This window comes from Pollachius pollachius (genome assembly GCF_949987615.1).
Source record: "Pollachius pollachius genome assembly, chromosome: 1".
NCBI classification, from domain to species: domain Eukaryota; kingdom Metazoa; phylum Chordata; class Actinopteri; order Gadiformes; family Gadidae; genus Pollachius; species Pollachius pollachius.
In genome coordinates, this window is record NC_136934.1 from 13,731,958 (window position 1) to 13,749,633 (window position 17,676).

Below are 17,676 nucleotides of genomic sequence, written 5' to 3' on the forward strand. Positions count from 1 at the left end.
TTTTGTTTTCTTTGCATGAAAAATTATAATTTAAATCAACAAACAACATATGTGTAATCCAGGGCATATAAAGACTAGGACCAGAAAAAAATTACTTTCTCCCCGTTGAAATCCCTAGCTCTATCGAGCTCGTAAGTCCGCCCTATCCGGTAGACCCCCATGGGACCTCTGAGATCGCAAAAAATGTATGGGTTTCAATGGAGAGAAAGTAATTATTTTCTGGTCCCAGTCTTTATATGCCCTGGATTACACATATGTTGTTTGTGGATTTAAATTATAATTTTTCATGCAAAGATAACAAAAAAAATTCACAAAGAAGTTTGATAATGTTAGGTTTTGTGTGAGGCCGCTTTGTGAACTACAGCCCCTCGCTGCTCTCGACGCGAATGATATACGTCACCACCACTCTGGTACAGACATGGCGATCTCTGCTCCAGTTCACCGATTTTTCCAAGGGGAGGATAACAGCATCGAAAGGGGTGAAAAACATTATAAGTCGGGCTATGTGTCGATTTTCAGTTATGCCGATGGGGAGATTGTCGTTCTTATCCACGCCTGTTGCAGGGAGCGTGACGTCACATACGAGACGTGTAGTCTTTCTCATTGTGTATACTCTACAGCCTTTAACTGAACAATTGCACAATAAACGGTCAAACTCTTTATGTGAAAAATTATTATTTGGACCCACACAAAACATATGTGTAATCCAAGGCATTTAATGACTGGGATCAGAAAATAATACATTTCTTTCCATTGACTCCCATTCTAATTTTCCTCGCCCAGAGGTCCCGTGAGGGGTCTACCGGAAAGGGCGTACTTACGAGCTCTATTCCGCAAAGTTTTTATAACCAAGATGGTCGCCAGATGAATAAGGCTGTTACTATAAGGCTATACGGTTGTTACTTATACTGTAATCTATAAAATGGGCAGGGTAAATGATCATAGCTTGGCAAGGATGGGGGGAAAGAAACCCTGTAAATTCAGATGGACACACTAGAAAAAACATGAATGAAAATTGAAAAGTAACAATGACAATCATAAATGTTGTGCAAGGCCAGGTGAAGAACCATGTTTGCAACAGGTTCAAGCAGTGGCAACCATGGCTTTGGAGAGTATGGTAGTAGTAGCGGGTGGATTTGTATTTGAGCATCGGTTAATCTGTAGGAAGCCGTTATGTCGCGTAGTCATTCAGTAAACGTTTTGTTTTATTGGTAAACAACATATTGATAGTTGAAAAGTGTAGTTAAAGAAAGAGTTTACGCACCGTTATACACACATGCACGCGCGCACACACGCACACAAACAAGCACACACACACACACACATGCAAACACACACACAAACACATACACGTGTGCAAAAACATTTCTTTAATTGGTGTCTATTAGATGTGGGCGTTCTTCAGCACCCCAACGGTTGCATCCCTCACATTCATCCCGGAAGGCTACAGACCTAATTAGGTATCTACCCACTCATGGATGCTACAGTATGCATAGCCATCGCACACACATCGTCACACGCACACACACACACACACACGCACACACGCACACACACACAGACAAACAAACACACAAGCACACACACACACACGCACACACGTAATACTCACAGACATATACCCACTCTCGCAAGCACACATATTCACACACACAAAAACATATACACACAGTCAAAGTGAGGACCCAGTAATGTCAGTCCCATATATCAATAAAATCCATCACACTATTAATACACTGATGATATTAGCACAGGAGAAATGCTTCCACACACCGCACTGCCATCATCATTACCAGACCACAAATACGTGCACTAAGAATTACTCCATTAGCGACTTGCTAGTCTAATCACCTCTTTCCCGTCCACGTCTCTCGTGATTATAGCTGCCGGGACTATTATCCAAGGCGGTGGTCTCTAGCCGTGCCGTGCAGTGGAGAGTGGCATAAATTGCATGCTCTGTATTCACTCAGGCTCTGCTTAGCCGTGCCTCTGTATGCATCAGTGGTTTTGCTGCTACACAGAGGCTCGGTGGCTTCAGGAGGACCTGCACAGCTGTGCTTCAGTTGCGTGCAGGATGCACTCCATATTTGTCCATTTCTTAGCACATTCTGTGTGTGTGTGTGTGTGTGTGTGTGTGTGTGTGTGTGTTTGTGTGCATGCATGTGTGTATGTACATACGTTCGTGTATATATTTGTGTATGATTTGGTGTGTGTGTGTGTGTGTGTGCACTTGTAACCGACATATGCACAGACTGATATACACTCATAAAGTCTCATAATCCCATAAAGCATTCACTTTATGGATATGTTGCTAATCTGGGAGTGTTTACCATTAGCTAAACTGCATGAAATCCAGCCTAGATTTTTTTTCTAACCCCCCTCACACCCACACATGTGTCGTGGTGCTCGATGGTATGCCAATTTACGTCATTGAGTCCATGCTGATGGATCAGCCAATTAAATTTGTTGATGACAGTCCTCCTATGAAATCCTCTGCTCTAACAGTGAGGGACATGTTGGAGGAGATATGGTGCCACATTATCGTGATGGGGGAAAATGCAAGGCAAGCTGTGCATTTGGCTGCGGATCATGTGGTATGAAACAGAAATGGCTGAACTAGTTATTGAGTAGAATATAGCTAAGTTTGTCCCAAAAAGCTACAAACAAATCTCATCAAAATAGTGTCACCAGCTGATAGGCTTCCAATACCAGATGTCCCAAACCTTCATGGAACTGCAAACTTCATTATCATCCTAAAAATGAATATCAGTCAGGTGAGGGAATATATTTATATGTATAGGATTTTCCACTTTCCACTTCCACTCGTAAGATGGTGGTTCCTAGCAGTTGGTTGTTCTTGAAATGTTTTAAAGATTTGTTTACATTCCCCAAATGACATTTTGAGATATGTCCGGGCAGTAAATGCAATTCAAAAGATAAACATTCCTGCAGAACAAAATTAACCTAGATGGTCACATTGAGTTGATACAGAAAACATCTCCTTTCTGATAGACATTATTTTAAACACAACAACCAGAAGACATCCATAATACCCAACTATTGAAAGTATCTATTCCTTTTACCTGAATATTTTTAATGAATACTTCTTTGGACTTTTGCATTCAGCATGACTATGGCTAGAAGTATCAGTAGGCCTACAGTAGAACTTGTGTGCTCTTGTGTAGTGATCACTAAACAATACTGTGATTTATGAACATAATGTATGTAAACAAGGAGTAAATCTCATGAAGAATATTGCAATGTTTTGTCAGGGACACAGAAACGATTCAACCTGTTTAACTAGAGGCTGCTTCCCATAATTTGGTTGCCAGTCTTTAAATAGATTTTTTAATTATGATTAGCAATGTATTTATTTTCCTACTCATCACTGATGAATGGTGTAATTAATGTGAAGCTCATGTGAATGACTAAGAGTTATACAATATTTATCTATCTCTTTCATTGTAAAGCGCGTTAACTGTCCAAACTGTCCAAAACCATGCAACCGGAATGAGATGTTAGGCTTCCTAATAATATTAAACAATCTTCTTCTGCACACCACAATCCAATGAAGTTATTTGCAGGAGGTAAGGGAGAGATAGAAAAAGATTTAAAGTTTGCTGTAGTCACTTGGTCCAGCTCAAGCTGTGTTTAAGATATTATCATACGCAAAACGACACAAACGTTTCCTTGTGCATCATATATATGGTGATTTCCATAGAGTGGAGTTAAATGTGAAGTTTCAATTTAAAATCGTTTCATTGGCCGACCGCTTTGGAGATATTTTTGTAAAGAACGAATGAATGATCAATTAGAATACAGAATGCTCAGATACTTCTGTGGAGCATGGTTTGTCTGCCCTTGTGAACGATACTGGCAGATTTAGAATTAACTGCTGACTGCTTTCACAGTGGGGTCAAGGCGGCTGCAGCCCACATATCAATATGCCCCTTGAACATATTGACATTTCTTGCAGTATGCCATAGCCTATTTAATTCATACCATACCATTGCTTGCTCCATAGGCACCTTCTATGTGGATAATGCCTGTTGACTGCTTGAAAATCTTGCATACATAAATATTGAAATACATGTACATGTATGCATGCACGTTTATATGTTTTTTAAATGTATGCGATAGAGCATGCAAGCAGCTTTTTATTTAACTGTCTAAGGCGGTGACAGGGTTCCTTAAAAGGTCAAAGTTACTAACTTATTTTTACACAAAATATATAGTAATATTGATTAAATAAGGACTGGTGTTTTTTTGAAAGAGCTAACTACACTTAGTGCATACTAGAGCTCAGCTAGAGTTTTGACACATCCATATAAACACTACATCCTGTTTTCCTGTCCATGCCAAAATAAACAGACACACAAACATTCGCCCCCGCGCCCCCTCCACCCCTCAACCCCCCTACACACACACACACACACACACACACACACCCCCACACACACACACACACACACACACACACACACACACACACACACACACAGAAGGTCACATCAACAACAACAGCAGCTCTTCCTTATTAACTTTTCACCACCCTCTCTCTCACACTCCCTTACTCTGTCTGTCACATTGTGTATTTTTTTACACTTACCAGAGGGAATGGCAAAGTGTGAAGCCAAGAAAAAATAGAATTTAGCTAATTTGATGTGTGACCTGCCGATGAGTATGACAATGTCTGATATCATCCTATGAGACAGATAAGTAAACCCAGCGGTGCCCCATTGCCAAAGCTCAAGGCTGTAGGGATGTGACAGAAAGGCCCTTAGAATTGGAAGGACTAGTTGGCCTGAAAATGTAATATTCCTAAGCGTATAAGGAAATGGTTCTTTAGGGGGCAGCGGGGGAGAGCAAGTTTGTTCTGTTTACCCTATTTCAGGACAGAGGAGAGTACGAGAACATGTCCAAACACCATGTCCTGACTATATTATCATATGATTAATATATTAATGAATATACTTCACTTGTTTCACACCCATACAAAAATACACACACACACACACACACGCAGACACACACACACACACACACACACACACACACACAGACACACAGACACACACACACACACACACACACAGACACACACACACACACACACACACACACACACACACACACACACACATACGTGTGCATGTACGTGCTGGCCTGTGTGTAAGAATGACCTTTCTATTCTGGTCAGGCTAAATACAGACATAGACAGCACACTGCTCCGCGCTGCATATTTGGAAGCCATGCTTGCATGTCTCTCACAAACACACACACACATACACACGTGCATGCACACACGCACAGACACAAACACACACACACTCATGCATACACACACACACACACACACACACACACACACACACACACACACACACACACACACAAACAGCAACATAATACATCCAGGAGTTTGTCACTGTGCCAAATATATCAACTCCTCCAACCCACTCCAGTGCTCACCCTCAATGCTGTGATTCAGCCCCTGCTACATCGATCTTGTTGAGACAACACTTAAAACCTGCCTTGATTGTTTCCATATGGACAAGCAGAACAAGGTGCTGATTGGCTGGGGTTTCTCTTTTTTTTTACCCAGGACCTATTGTGTTAATATGCGTCTTGCAGTAATTATAATGTGACAGTTAAGACACACTTTTTACTGACACCAGGAGGCACAATAATGTGTCCGGGCGGTTGCAGACCCTTGAATAATATAATATAGAGTAATTGTGTCCACAGGAAATGCTGATATGAGTCACATTCTAATATAATCATATGACCCTGCTTCAACCATACTTTCCCAAAGTAATTAAGGCTGCTTTTATTGTGATGTGTCCTTGGGCACTTAGAATTCTTCTTTGATCTGATCATCCACTTCCATGGTCCCTTATACTTTTAAGGCTCACATCCCACGCACACACACGCAAACACAGACACGCACCCATGAACGCTCATACACACAAACAAAATCTTTGCGAAGCTATCTCTCCAAGGATTACCTAAGCTACGGTGAGCCACTGTTATTCAATATAACAAGCCCCAAAAAGTTATTCTTTCCTGAATTTGAATAATTCAAGTGCGCTTAAATGTTTATCCAAGGGGCAAATTAGTTGGTTTTATTTTGACTCATTTGGATCTCTGCCCCAGAGATACCAAATGACTGAGTAAGGAAACTTATCTGTATTTATAAAATACAGGAGGAAGTGCAGGAACCAAAGTATCCAAACATATTCGTATTGTTAGCATATTCATCTTACAAAATAGAACTAGAAGGGTCTATGTGTGTTGTGGATTGTTTGTCTGTAAACATCCAGACATCTCTCACCTTATGTATTGCTAGATATCCGTGAATCAATGGTGTGAGCATCTATTTCTCTGTAAATGTCAGATTGTGTACAGTACTATCATGCTACTCAATGTGTTTGGGTTAAAGCACATATTCAGAGTACATACATAAGGTTAATGTCAACAAAAATCACAAAACATGTGGAGAGAGAAGGAAAGAGGGAGGGAATGAGGGAGAGAGAGAATAGAGGGAAAGACAGATAGGGAGAAAGGGAAAGAGTGTTCTGACCTTTTGACAATGTGTGACATTTGGAACGCCACATCAAATTCAGTGTGAATGTTTGTGATATTCGGCCTAGTTCCTGGAGATTAGTAGTGGCTATAGGCAGTCTCTAAAAGCTCTCTAAAGGGGAAGAGGACACTTCTTTGATCACAGAAGGTTTAAAGCTTTCTATCTTTCAAACACACATTTTTTCATGGACACCTAAAGAACTGAGTTAAATTGAATAAGTTGTTTCCCTCCAACATCTATACTAACATACACACAGGGACAGATGCTGACACACTCCTCTGGTAGTGTATAAGGGGATGGAAGGGTGGAATTCTCTTGAACATTTTGCACTCACAAACACACACACACACACGCACACACACACACACACACACACACACACACACACACACCAAGAGCATTTCCAATAGCATTGCCAAGCATTCTGCACTGTTTGCTTTCCACTTGAACTTGTTATATGTTTAACTTGACCAAAATAACAAGAAAGACTCAGTGTCATGCTTGCTTGAACTGCTTTATTTCAAAAACTTTGAGTGGTAGATTGACAGTTGGGGAAAATGGGGCGTTTTTGTAAAGCTCAGACCAAAGCAGAATTATCAAATTGCTGCAAAGAGAGCGAGCTAGAGAGAGAAAGAGAGAGAGAGAGAGAGAGAGAGAGAGAGAGAGAGAGAACACCAAGAAATCAGAATGATGACAGCTTCATAGAGATAGAGATTTGCCAAGGTACAGACTATTGCATCTGCCAACTTGAAGCCATGAGTGTATAGTCCCAAAGCAAGGAGAGCATTAGCAGCATCAATTTATTGTCATATTGTAACAATAGGGCTTGTACATCGTGATTTCACATTGCAATGACCACCGCCATTTTGGGAGCAAAGGAGCATTGGAATGTTATTATGTTAGTAGTTATGTTTTTTTGGTCATTCTTTAGTAATTACTCATAAAGTGATTTCTCATTATGGGGAGACATTGTCGTGTTTAACCAAAGCAGTTTTCACGTGAGACGTGGCAAAACAAAATTGTAATGAGCCTAGGTTACGTTATATCTATGTTCAATTAGGATTTTACAGTATTTCCAACCCTCTTTAGTCCTCTCAATACAAAATCCCCTGGGGCACTCGGATGTACAAGCCCTATAAAGTCACAGAAGAGGAAAGAGCCTTGCGCCTGACATTCGTGACAAAGCATATAGAAGATAAAACCGTAAACAGTTATACATAGAGAAACGGATTCTGAGTCATATATGGCCATCTTCTTCTGTTTGTGTTATTACAATCACTTATTCGCACAGGCTTGTGTTGGTTGAGTCTTAGCCTTAATGTCCTGTTTGAGTCAACCCTAATACTGCATCTGGTTTAAGCAAAAATTACATCATCATGTTTTGGGATTAAACATGAAGATATGAATAGTTCATTTGAAGAATTAATAAGAAAATAATGCTAGCGCTAATAAAGTTTTATCTTGCTGCGCTTGACGTCATTGAATTGCATGTGTATCAGTGTGCTTCTATCTTTGATTGTATAATCTACAGTACCATAACCAAAATAAACAACATCACTTATTGATCATACTCCTTTAAATTCAAAACAAATATGTCCCCAAACTCAAATATACTTTTACTTTCAAAAAGCAAAGACCTTAAAACTTCAGTTTGTATACCAAAAAGTCAAAATCTGTACACGTTGCTTGCTCTTGGATACATTTAACCTTGCCTAGAGTTTTAGAATAAAAGCACAATTAAAAGAGAGAAATAAGGAATAAATATGCAAGTTACAGAATTCCTCCAAATCATTTCAAATAAATAATACATGTAATGTTTTTTTCTAATCCCTCCACCTATCCAAACCCCTCCTCCCTCTCAGCTTCCCTCCCCCTCTCCCCCCACCCCTTAATCATGGAGATCTTTTAAATCAAGTTATTTTGTTGATGTAACTTGGAGCTGCTTCACATAGGTGGGCTAATAGTTAGTTATGTTTTTTGGTCCATTGGTCATAATCCTTCAAAAGCCACTCAATATCGACTAGTAACACCAATCTTTCTGAAGATTGTTCAACATAATAGTGATAATAATCAACATTTTGGATTGGCTGTTGTCCATAAAGCATAACTTGACTGTCTATCTGAGGAAAATATCACTTTATGAGTAGATAAGATTCATCCCAATCATGAAGGTTAATTAGTACATTAGCAGCCGGGGAGGCACTGACAATTTCTTGAGAAGAAGAAATATATATTAGATTTACCACACAAGTAAGCACACATGGTCTGGGTCACGCACACACACACACACACACACACACACACACACACACACACACACACACACACACACACACAAACACACATGCTCCCACATCCACCCATACATACACCTTCACACACCGACAGCCACCCAACCACCCACACGCATACACCTTCATGCACCATCACCAATTCACACACACACACAACTACACCCAGCCACACCCAGCCACACACATTCACCAACACCCCCCCCCCACACACACACACACACACGCACACACCGGCACAGAGACACACACACACACACACACACACACACACACACACGCACACACCGGCACAGAGACACACACACACACACACACACACATACACACACACACACACACACACACACACACACTCAAGCACACGGTCAGCAGAGTTGACAAGAGTGAACTGAAGTGTTACTGCTGACAGCCCTTGTCCCATAGTAAATATGCCAGTGTAGCTTTCACAGTTACAGACCCATTCTTTGTGCAGAAGAGACCCACAGCGTACCAGTTTCTTTGTGAAATGAGTGAGTGTATGTGCATGTGTGTTCGTCTGCAGAAAATCATGTGCTGTAAGGAGGTCCACTGTAGGCAATATGCCAAATAAGTCAAAGTGATTCAGCCAAATAGTAGTCCGATTTCAAGCATTGGATCATTTTGGATGACACAAAAAGTCCACCAATGCACTGATAATTCATGTTTTGTCAGCTCACTGCAATATGGGTAAATGTTCATGATTTCTGCGTAGCGTAGCTCGTCGTGAACCACAAGCGCCCACCCCTCTTAGAGTGCATGTTTTAGGCCGTTCTGCTCAGTAAAGTCCTCCAGAGGCTATACCCACCATAATGGTGTTGCTTTCAAGAGGCTAAACAGTTTTCTTAGAAGGCTAAAGTTCATGTCTTTTTATACACCAAGGAAAAGAAACTTGCAAAGAAAATGTTCCTCAAAAGATGTTTCGTAGAACTCTAATCTTGTTTCGCCAAAATTCAATTGCGAACAATGTCCAATGAACACAATGTATTTCCAGTCTATCACACAACTGCCAATTTTGTTGACGTATGGCTTTAGAGGGTGTTTGTTAAGTGCGGTTAGTTGAGTTGAGTCTTGGAGCACAGAAAATACCTTTGATGTGGATCCCCTTGTCAGATACTAATCTAGCAGTGGCACATGGCCAGCCCCGCAGCGCGTCAGACGAAGATCACCGACGTAGGACAGCCACCGCAAGCCTTGTGGGATCCTCGCGCTATGTACTGATAAATAAGAGGCCTTGGGCTAACATGTATTTCAGTTCACATTCGTTTCCTAGGACACCTTTTTTTTTACATTCTCGAGTCTTCAACCACCAAGGAACATCCGTCTTGACAAACTTGTGGCTGTTGTTCATGCATTGTAATGTATCTGGGCTTGACAACTTTCTTCTGGACCAGCCTTTGTTTTCTGCAAAGTACTGCGTTTACTGATTGCTTGCCAGATGGGTAATTTTACATCATGTACAACTGTCCAATTGCTCATTTACTAGAAATCTTTCCAATGGAGTAAATTAGCTTATTAAATAAAACATAACTCCCTTTTCAGTGTCCCAGCATTCAAATATATGAATTAAACTCTCAATTCAGGTGTAGCAATAGTAAAGTATGATGATGGTGGAGCATTCAATGTATATCTTAATTTAATGTTTTTTTAACTACCCTGCATCTTATGAAAAATGTGCTTATCCAGCCCCTATCATAGGTTGGCAAAGTGGTCCTCTCCTGTTTCTGTGGACAGATTTAACTGCCCAGATTTGAGCGTAAATTTCAATGGATGAACACATTTTAAGGAGCCCTTTTGAAAGACTTTAGTAAAGTTCTATTGATTAGATGGTGATTGTCCTAAGAATCCTGCGTCCCGGGCACGTTGACTCATGAGGGTTGTTGCTAGAAAAATGTACCCTTTGTGCCGTCGCACAGTATTTTCTTGAAGGCTTTCCGAAAGTCCTTGTTGAAGATTGTGTAGATCACCGGGTTAAGGCAGGAGTTGCAGTAGCCGATCCAGAAGAAGAACTTGAAGAGCGGGTCGGGCAGGATGCAGGCCTCCGGGCACACGCCCAGCAGGGAGTACGAGAAGAAGAAGGGGAACCAGCAGACCACGAAGACGCCGATCACCACGGCCAGCACGAAGGTGAAGCGCTTCTCCCTGTTCATCATGGCCTTGCGTCTCGCCGCGCCCGGATTGGTTTCCGGTTTGGACTTCCTCCCCGGCGCCAGGAGCGACCCCTTGGACGTGGCTATCATCTCGCGGTAGCGCTGGATGGTCGCGGGGGAGTGGATCCCCCCCCCTGCGGGGGAGCCCACCATGCTGGTGCTGCCCCGCCGCGTGCTGTGGTTGTGTTCCGTGTCGCTCTCGGTGCTGGAGCTGTCACCGTTGTTGTTCTCTGCCTTCTTGCGCCCCAGGCCCTTCTTACCCTTCTTCCCCCCCGCCTTGTTCTTGGAGGAGTTCGCCTGGGGCGGAGCATTCGCAGGCGGGCGGGCCTGGGTCTTGAGAGGGGTAGGGGAGGGCGGATGCAGGAGGTCGTTGGGCGTGGCGTCGGGGGGCGACGGGGAACCCTGCGGGGAGGGAGAGGCAGTGATCGCCAGGGTCGGGGGCCTCGCGTTGGAGGTCTTCTTCGTGGAGGGCGGCGTGCTGTCCTCCTCGTCGTTGCCGTTGGCGTGCGCGTGGCGCGCGGGCTGGCGCGGCGTGGCACTGCCCACGCCGTCTTTCCGGGGCTCTCCCGGCGGGCACCGCGTTCTCTGCTTGGCGATCTGGTAGATTCGGATGTACACCAGGATCATGATGACGCACGGGGCAAAGAAGGAGCCGATAGTGGAATACAGGATGTACCAGCGCTCGTCGTTGAGCTGGCACTGAGGGCCCCGCTCGCTCCCGGGAGCGCCCTCCTCGCTCTTGTTCAGAGACAGTAGGGGGGGGAAGGAGATGATGGCTGAGATCAGCCACACCACCACGATGGCGGCTTTGATGCGCTTGGGCGTGCGCTGGCTGCTGTAGGTGACGCGGGAGATGGACAGGTAGCGGTCCAGCGAGATGGCGCACAGGTGGACGATGGACGAGGTGCAGAACAGCACGTCCAACGCCAGGTAGATCTCGCACCACAGCGTCTTGAAGTACCAGTAGCCCAGCAGCTCGTTGGCCAGCGAGAAGGGGATGATGAGCGTGGCCACCAGGATGTCGGCGGCGGCCAGCGACACCAGAAACAGGTTCTGCGGACCTCGGAGCGAGCGGCTGGTGAGCACCGCGATGATCACCATGATGTTGCCCACGATGGTGAAGACCACCATGAGGGTTATGGCTGTGGCGAAGACGGCCGTCGCCACCGGGGAGTAGGGGGCGAAGCTCAGGACGCTCTGGTTGCAGGGCACGGACGCTCCGGCGGCAGCGCTGACGTTCCAGACACTCAGCTCCATGGAGCAGCCACTGTCCATTGTTGTGGCCATGGCGGGATCTGACTCCCTCGGCGTTAGAGAAGTCTTAGCAGAAATATAGATATAGAAATATGATGGTTTTTGGTTTTATTTTATGGATACGTTAATCTGTTCACTTATATTACAATTATGACAATATATTAAAATACTATAACAGGCTTTAATAAATGGTATAATTCATCCTACAATTATATTGAAAAAATACACTTTTGATGCAATGAAAATATGTTATATTTAATGCATATCGTGTATTTATACATTTAAGGATTGTAATTACCTTTATTTTTTGGATGTTTTTTGTTAAACGTTAGCTTCCTCGCATCTTCCACGGCAGGTCCTTCGAGTTCGGGTCCATTTTAATCGTATAAATCCTGTGACGTCCAGAGACGGACGAGATTCTACCGTTGCGGATCAGACTGTTCTCACACACTTCATGTTATAGAGAGTTTTGGGTGATCTTCACCGGCTGCAAACTCACAACGACCCACGAAGATGATTTGTTCTTATCCCGTGGGATGTTTCTGGGTTTCAACGTTTTTATGGACGGCAGAATAAAACAAACCATACTTAATACTTAGAACTCGGTGTCATCACGGGAGACGGGGAGTGATGGATAGTAAATGGTAACATGAGCTGCGCCCTCCGTGCGCATTTGCGCTCAACAACACATTGATCAACAGGAGAATGCCCATAAAAAAATTGCAGATATATGTAAGGTAATACCAAGCTATTTATATATTTTTAAGAATAAACTATGTGAATTCCAGTTCCTTCATAAATAAATAAAAAGATTCGCCTAACTCATGCAGAGTCACTCTTCCCCAGGTTGTCGAAACAAATACAAAAGCTTAAGTCTTGGATTCATCAGCACCGCATGACGACCGATATATTACAAAGAAATTGATTGTTTAGAAGGCACATAACTAGTAATCCACTTTAAGCCGTGTGCGCTGATTCCAGGTCCTTTCGGTGCGTAGGGTGTCTGTTTGGCTCTGGCTCGGAGGTTTTTCCAAAGTTCAATGAGATGCCCCGGTGGTTCCAGCGCTCATCGGGCTTCTTCCTCGAGGTGCGAAAGCGTCGCGCTCATTTCCAATTGTGAGCCGGACCACGGGTCTGGAGCGCGTCTCATTCCTCATCACCCCTTGCGCTTCTCTCTAGATCCAGTGATGTCAGTGTGGACGTCATGGGATCTCTTCTCTAGCCCCCACCCCATATCTTTATTTTTCTTTCTTTCTTTCTATCTTTCTTTCTTTCTTTCCTTCTTTCTATCTATCAGTTTTTCATTTTTCCTTATTTTATTCCAGTCTTTCTATCTTCCTTTGATTTTCTCTTCCTGCCTTCCTTCCTTCTTTTCTTTGTTTCATTCTTTCTCCCTTGTTTCCTTTCTTTATTTTGTTTATTCTTTCTCCCTTCCTCCCTCCCTAACCTCCCTTCCTTCCTTCCTTCCTCCCTAACATCCCTTCCTTCCACCCTCCCTAGCCTTTCTCCCTTCCTTCCTTCCACCCTCCCTAACCTCCTCCCCTTCCCTCCACCCTCCCTAACCTCCTCCCCTTCCTTCCACCCTCCCTAACCTCCCTCCCTTCCTTCCTTCCTCCCTAACATCCCTTCCTCCCTCTCTCCCTTCCTTCTTTCCTCCCTTTGTTTATTTATTTAATTTCCGACCTCTCTTTTGCAATCCCAACCCATATTCACTTCATGGTGCGTTGCTTTGAATCGGCCTTGCCTCACTTCCTCATTGAATCCCAGCAGACAACTTGTATTGACACGTGCGAGTGATTTAACCAGGCATTTGCATCCATCAGCTTCACAATAACTCTGAGAGCCCATGCATGGTGTACACCATAGGTTCATTAAAGGACGTGTGGGGTGTTCTGGTTGGACACTCAGTGGGAACGTGGGTATAACGTGGGTATATTATGGGTACCCTGCTCTTGTTTATCTGCACATGACAGCAAACAGTGGGCGGAAGCCAAAAGACACATTGTTATTTTAACTCTCAATGGCTCTGCACATTTGGTTAAGTTTATAATATTCTGTTTATATATAGTAACGCAATATATTTTGAGGATCAACAAAAGTGCATTTTCATCATGAGTGTACTTGTTATTATCTCGTTATTCAAGAAAGATACACATAACTGTAAGCTAACACATGACGTACAGGAAAGGGAATGGATTGAAGGATGATTCATTGAAAACCCCTCCACCTGAGTGCCCTTAGCAACAGGGAGATACCGGCCTGTAGGGCTGTAGGCGCCTCTTTTTATATAGTGTCAAAGAAACACACATGCTCACCAACAAACAAACATGAACAAAAACACACACAACAACACACAAACCAAAATTACGTGCACATACACACACAAACACACACACACACAAATACACAAACACACACACACACCCACAAACAGGCACACAAAAACACACAAACACAATCACAAACACACAAGCACGCACCACTCACATCTGCCCACGCTTACACAGATTCTTATGAATGGTGTGTAGGATGTCTTGCTTGTTTGCGTGTGTTTGCACGCTGCCCCCGCGCAGTGTATGATTCAACAAGAGAAACCTGGCAAGCCCGCCCCTCTGGCCGCCATTGAATTAGGATTCTGAGCATGGCCCTCTCATTACGACCTCCGCCTGGCAAATAACGGTGCTGCATATTCACTCTGGGTCACACATTCAAAATATAAAGGGAAAGAGAATAAAGCTTTTAGCGGGAGAGTGCACTCCAGTCAAGAGGCTGTGTGTGTTTGTGGGCATACTGTGGTTAGTGACACATTGAAAATGGATTCTAGGGGAGAGGGGTGTGCCCCTGAAGCCAAGGTTGTACGGATTAAACACACTGTTCAGTTCACAGCAAACAGCCAGGAGAGTTGCCGGAGTGTGCAGCAGTGGAAAAAAATGTGGATGGCCCCTGTCACATGAGTATAAACATGTGCTTCACACACACACACACACACACACACACACACACACACACACACACACACACACACACACACACACACGCAATATGTACTATATAAAGTACTGAATATGTATGCATGTACACGCGAACCACTGCACAAATTAATTCAGGGCTTGAAAAAAAACTAGAAACTAGATACATGCTGAATACTTAAAGCAATACATAAAAAACGAGTGGTCGTTATCATGAATGTAGCCTGTAAGAGCCATATTTAGTAAATGTCTAATTTGCATTGTTTATGATTATTATTAAGTTTTCAAATTAGAATAGACCCATAAGGCTTCCGTAGAGTCATGACGTCCGAAGTAGTGACATCATGCGGGATACATACCTAGGAGCGACACTTTTTTTTTTACCCTTATTTCGACTTCATGCCTTTATTTGAATTGTTCCCTGTGACGAGTAAAAGGTCCACTTAATTCAAGAGACATGTCGTTTTTGGAGTCAAGCTCATTGCTTCTATAGGCAAGTGTTTGTGAAGACAACACATAACCAAAATGCAAATAAATCATTCATCTGGCTTGTTTTTCATTTTGCATTATTTATTCATCCTATCCTTAACTACTATCCTCCTTAGGCTAAGCCAATGGTTCTCTCATGCCTTTGCCAGAATCAAATCGAATACTAACCTTTGAGCAAACGAATTATATCACTTGTATGGAACATCACTCTCGGGTGAGTTGAATGTAGAGATGTAAATTGTTAGCCGTTTAAATTCCTGAGTAAAATCATTCAGAACATACTGTGTGTTAGTGTGTGCGTGCACATGCTTGGCGTGAGGGTGTTCGTATTAGATACGGATATTTTTCCATGATAGTGGAATGGATAAAAAAATAGATAGATAAATACAACTTTATAAATTCCCCACATTGGCCAGATAGATAGACAAAATAGTCACAATTGTGCAAAAATAAAAAGAAACAGAATACAAGTAAAACATGCTAAGAATATAGTAATAAACAACGACAAAAAACAAAGAAATCTACTTGTGTAATGAGTGCAACAATGCACAGTATTAAAGTGTATTCATACAAAAGTGTCACGTGGGGGGGTCAGTTAGGGAACAAACCTCAGTCTCAGGTTCTGTTGTAAAGTCTAATGGCTAAACTATAATGCTGTTAAGGCATTCCCGTTTAATGTTATATCTCAAATTACAGCCACCCAGAGACATCGATGTAATTGGCAAATCGTGTTGCAGCAGTTAAGCAGCATGGCGTGATCTTGTAGCGCTATCTAGTGAGGAGACTGCATTACTATTTTTCGTATCACAAAAGCTTTCGCTAGAGGACACTGTTGGCTCATGGTGGGCTAGCGACTGAATGTGCGTTTGAATTGAAGGCATTCAAATTACCTAGATCCACCCTTGTGGTTTAGTTTTTAGAGAATAAGATCCGTCAAAAGGGTCTACTTACAGACTCTTTACGCATTTGTGAATGAAATTGGCCGTTTTAAATTTCTTTAAAACAGGTCCACATCAGTTCTTCCCTACGATTGCAAGCCTCAACACTAGATTTTATATTTACTAGATTGCGAAAAAATTCAATAGAAATAGGCCTACACATTCATGGTTTTTGATCATGCATAATCCAATTTGAGGTAGAAGCTTAAGCTACAAAATTATATTACCTATGGCAATGATACGTGCGACAGAAGGCAGTGTAGCAATGGCAGTTTGTAGACATGACTTCAATATCTGGAGGGGAGGGGATTACAAGACATACAAGGAGATCAACTAGCTGAACATAATTGAGTGACCTCCTGACAGGACATAGGCCTACTTTATTTTAAAGTAGCCATCCTAGCGGGCTATGGTTTGGTCACTATTTGGCAGCCTGTATATCTGTTGACACAATGATCAGATAAATAGGAAAAGCAATAGATTCACAGTTTGTGTTTCACAAAAGACAAAGAGCCTGATATTTCTTTTCCCCCCAGCATGTTTTAATATGACGGGACGAGGCGGCTATACAGCACAACTTTCTGACGAATAAAGTGCAGTCACAAATAGTCACTTGGATTTGAAATAAATTAAAACAATAAACATACTCACAATTAAAAACATGCAATTGTGTGTGGAGTTGTTTAATCGTACATTTGGCCAGAAACTCAGACCATCTTCAGGTGTCCATCATTAAACAAAGACAGCCCTTGTAAGGTACATAAGCCAAACAAAATGACTCTCATACACAAACAAACTTTTCTATGAGAGAGAGAGAGAGAGAGAGAGAGAGAGAGAGAGAGAGAGAGAGAGAGAGAGAGAGAGAGAGAGAGAGAGAGAGAGAGAGAGAGAGAGAGAGAGAGAGAGAGAGAGAGAGAGAGAGAGAGAGAGAGAGAGAGAGAGAGAGAGAGAGAGGGCGCGAATTCTATTTCTATAGAAATA

The 17,676-nt window shown here is 42.7% G+C and overlaps 1 protein-coding gene across 1 annotated transcript; it reads right to left on the reverse strand.

Moving 5' to 3' along the window:
- Window positions 1-10,778: 10,778 nt before the first annotated feature.
- adra2b (adrenoceptor alpha 2B) lies at window positions 10,779-12,707 on the reverse strand (the record flags this gene model as incomplete). The annotated part of the gene is made up of 2 exons (XM_079757256.1): window positions 12,598-12,707; window positions 10,779-12,365 (listed from the first exon to the last, which is right to left on the reverse strand). Exon 2 carries the CDS (start codon window positions 12,330-12,332, stop codon window positions 10,779-10,781), a length of 1,554 nt encoding a protein of 517 aa, XP_079613382.1. The 5' UTR covers window positions 12,333-12,365; window positions 12,598-12,707.
- Window positions 12,708-17,676: the final 4,969 nt, after the last annotated feature.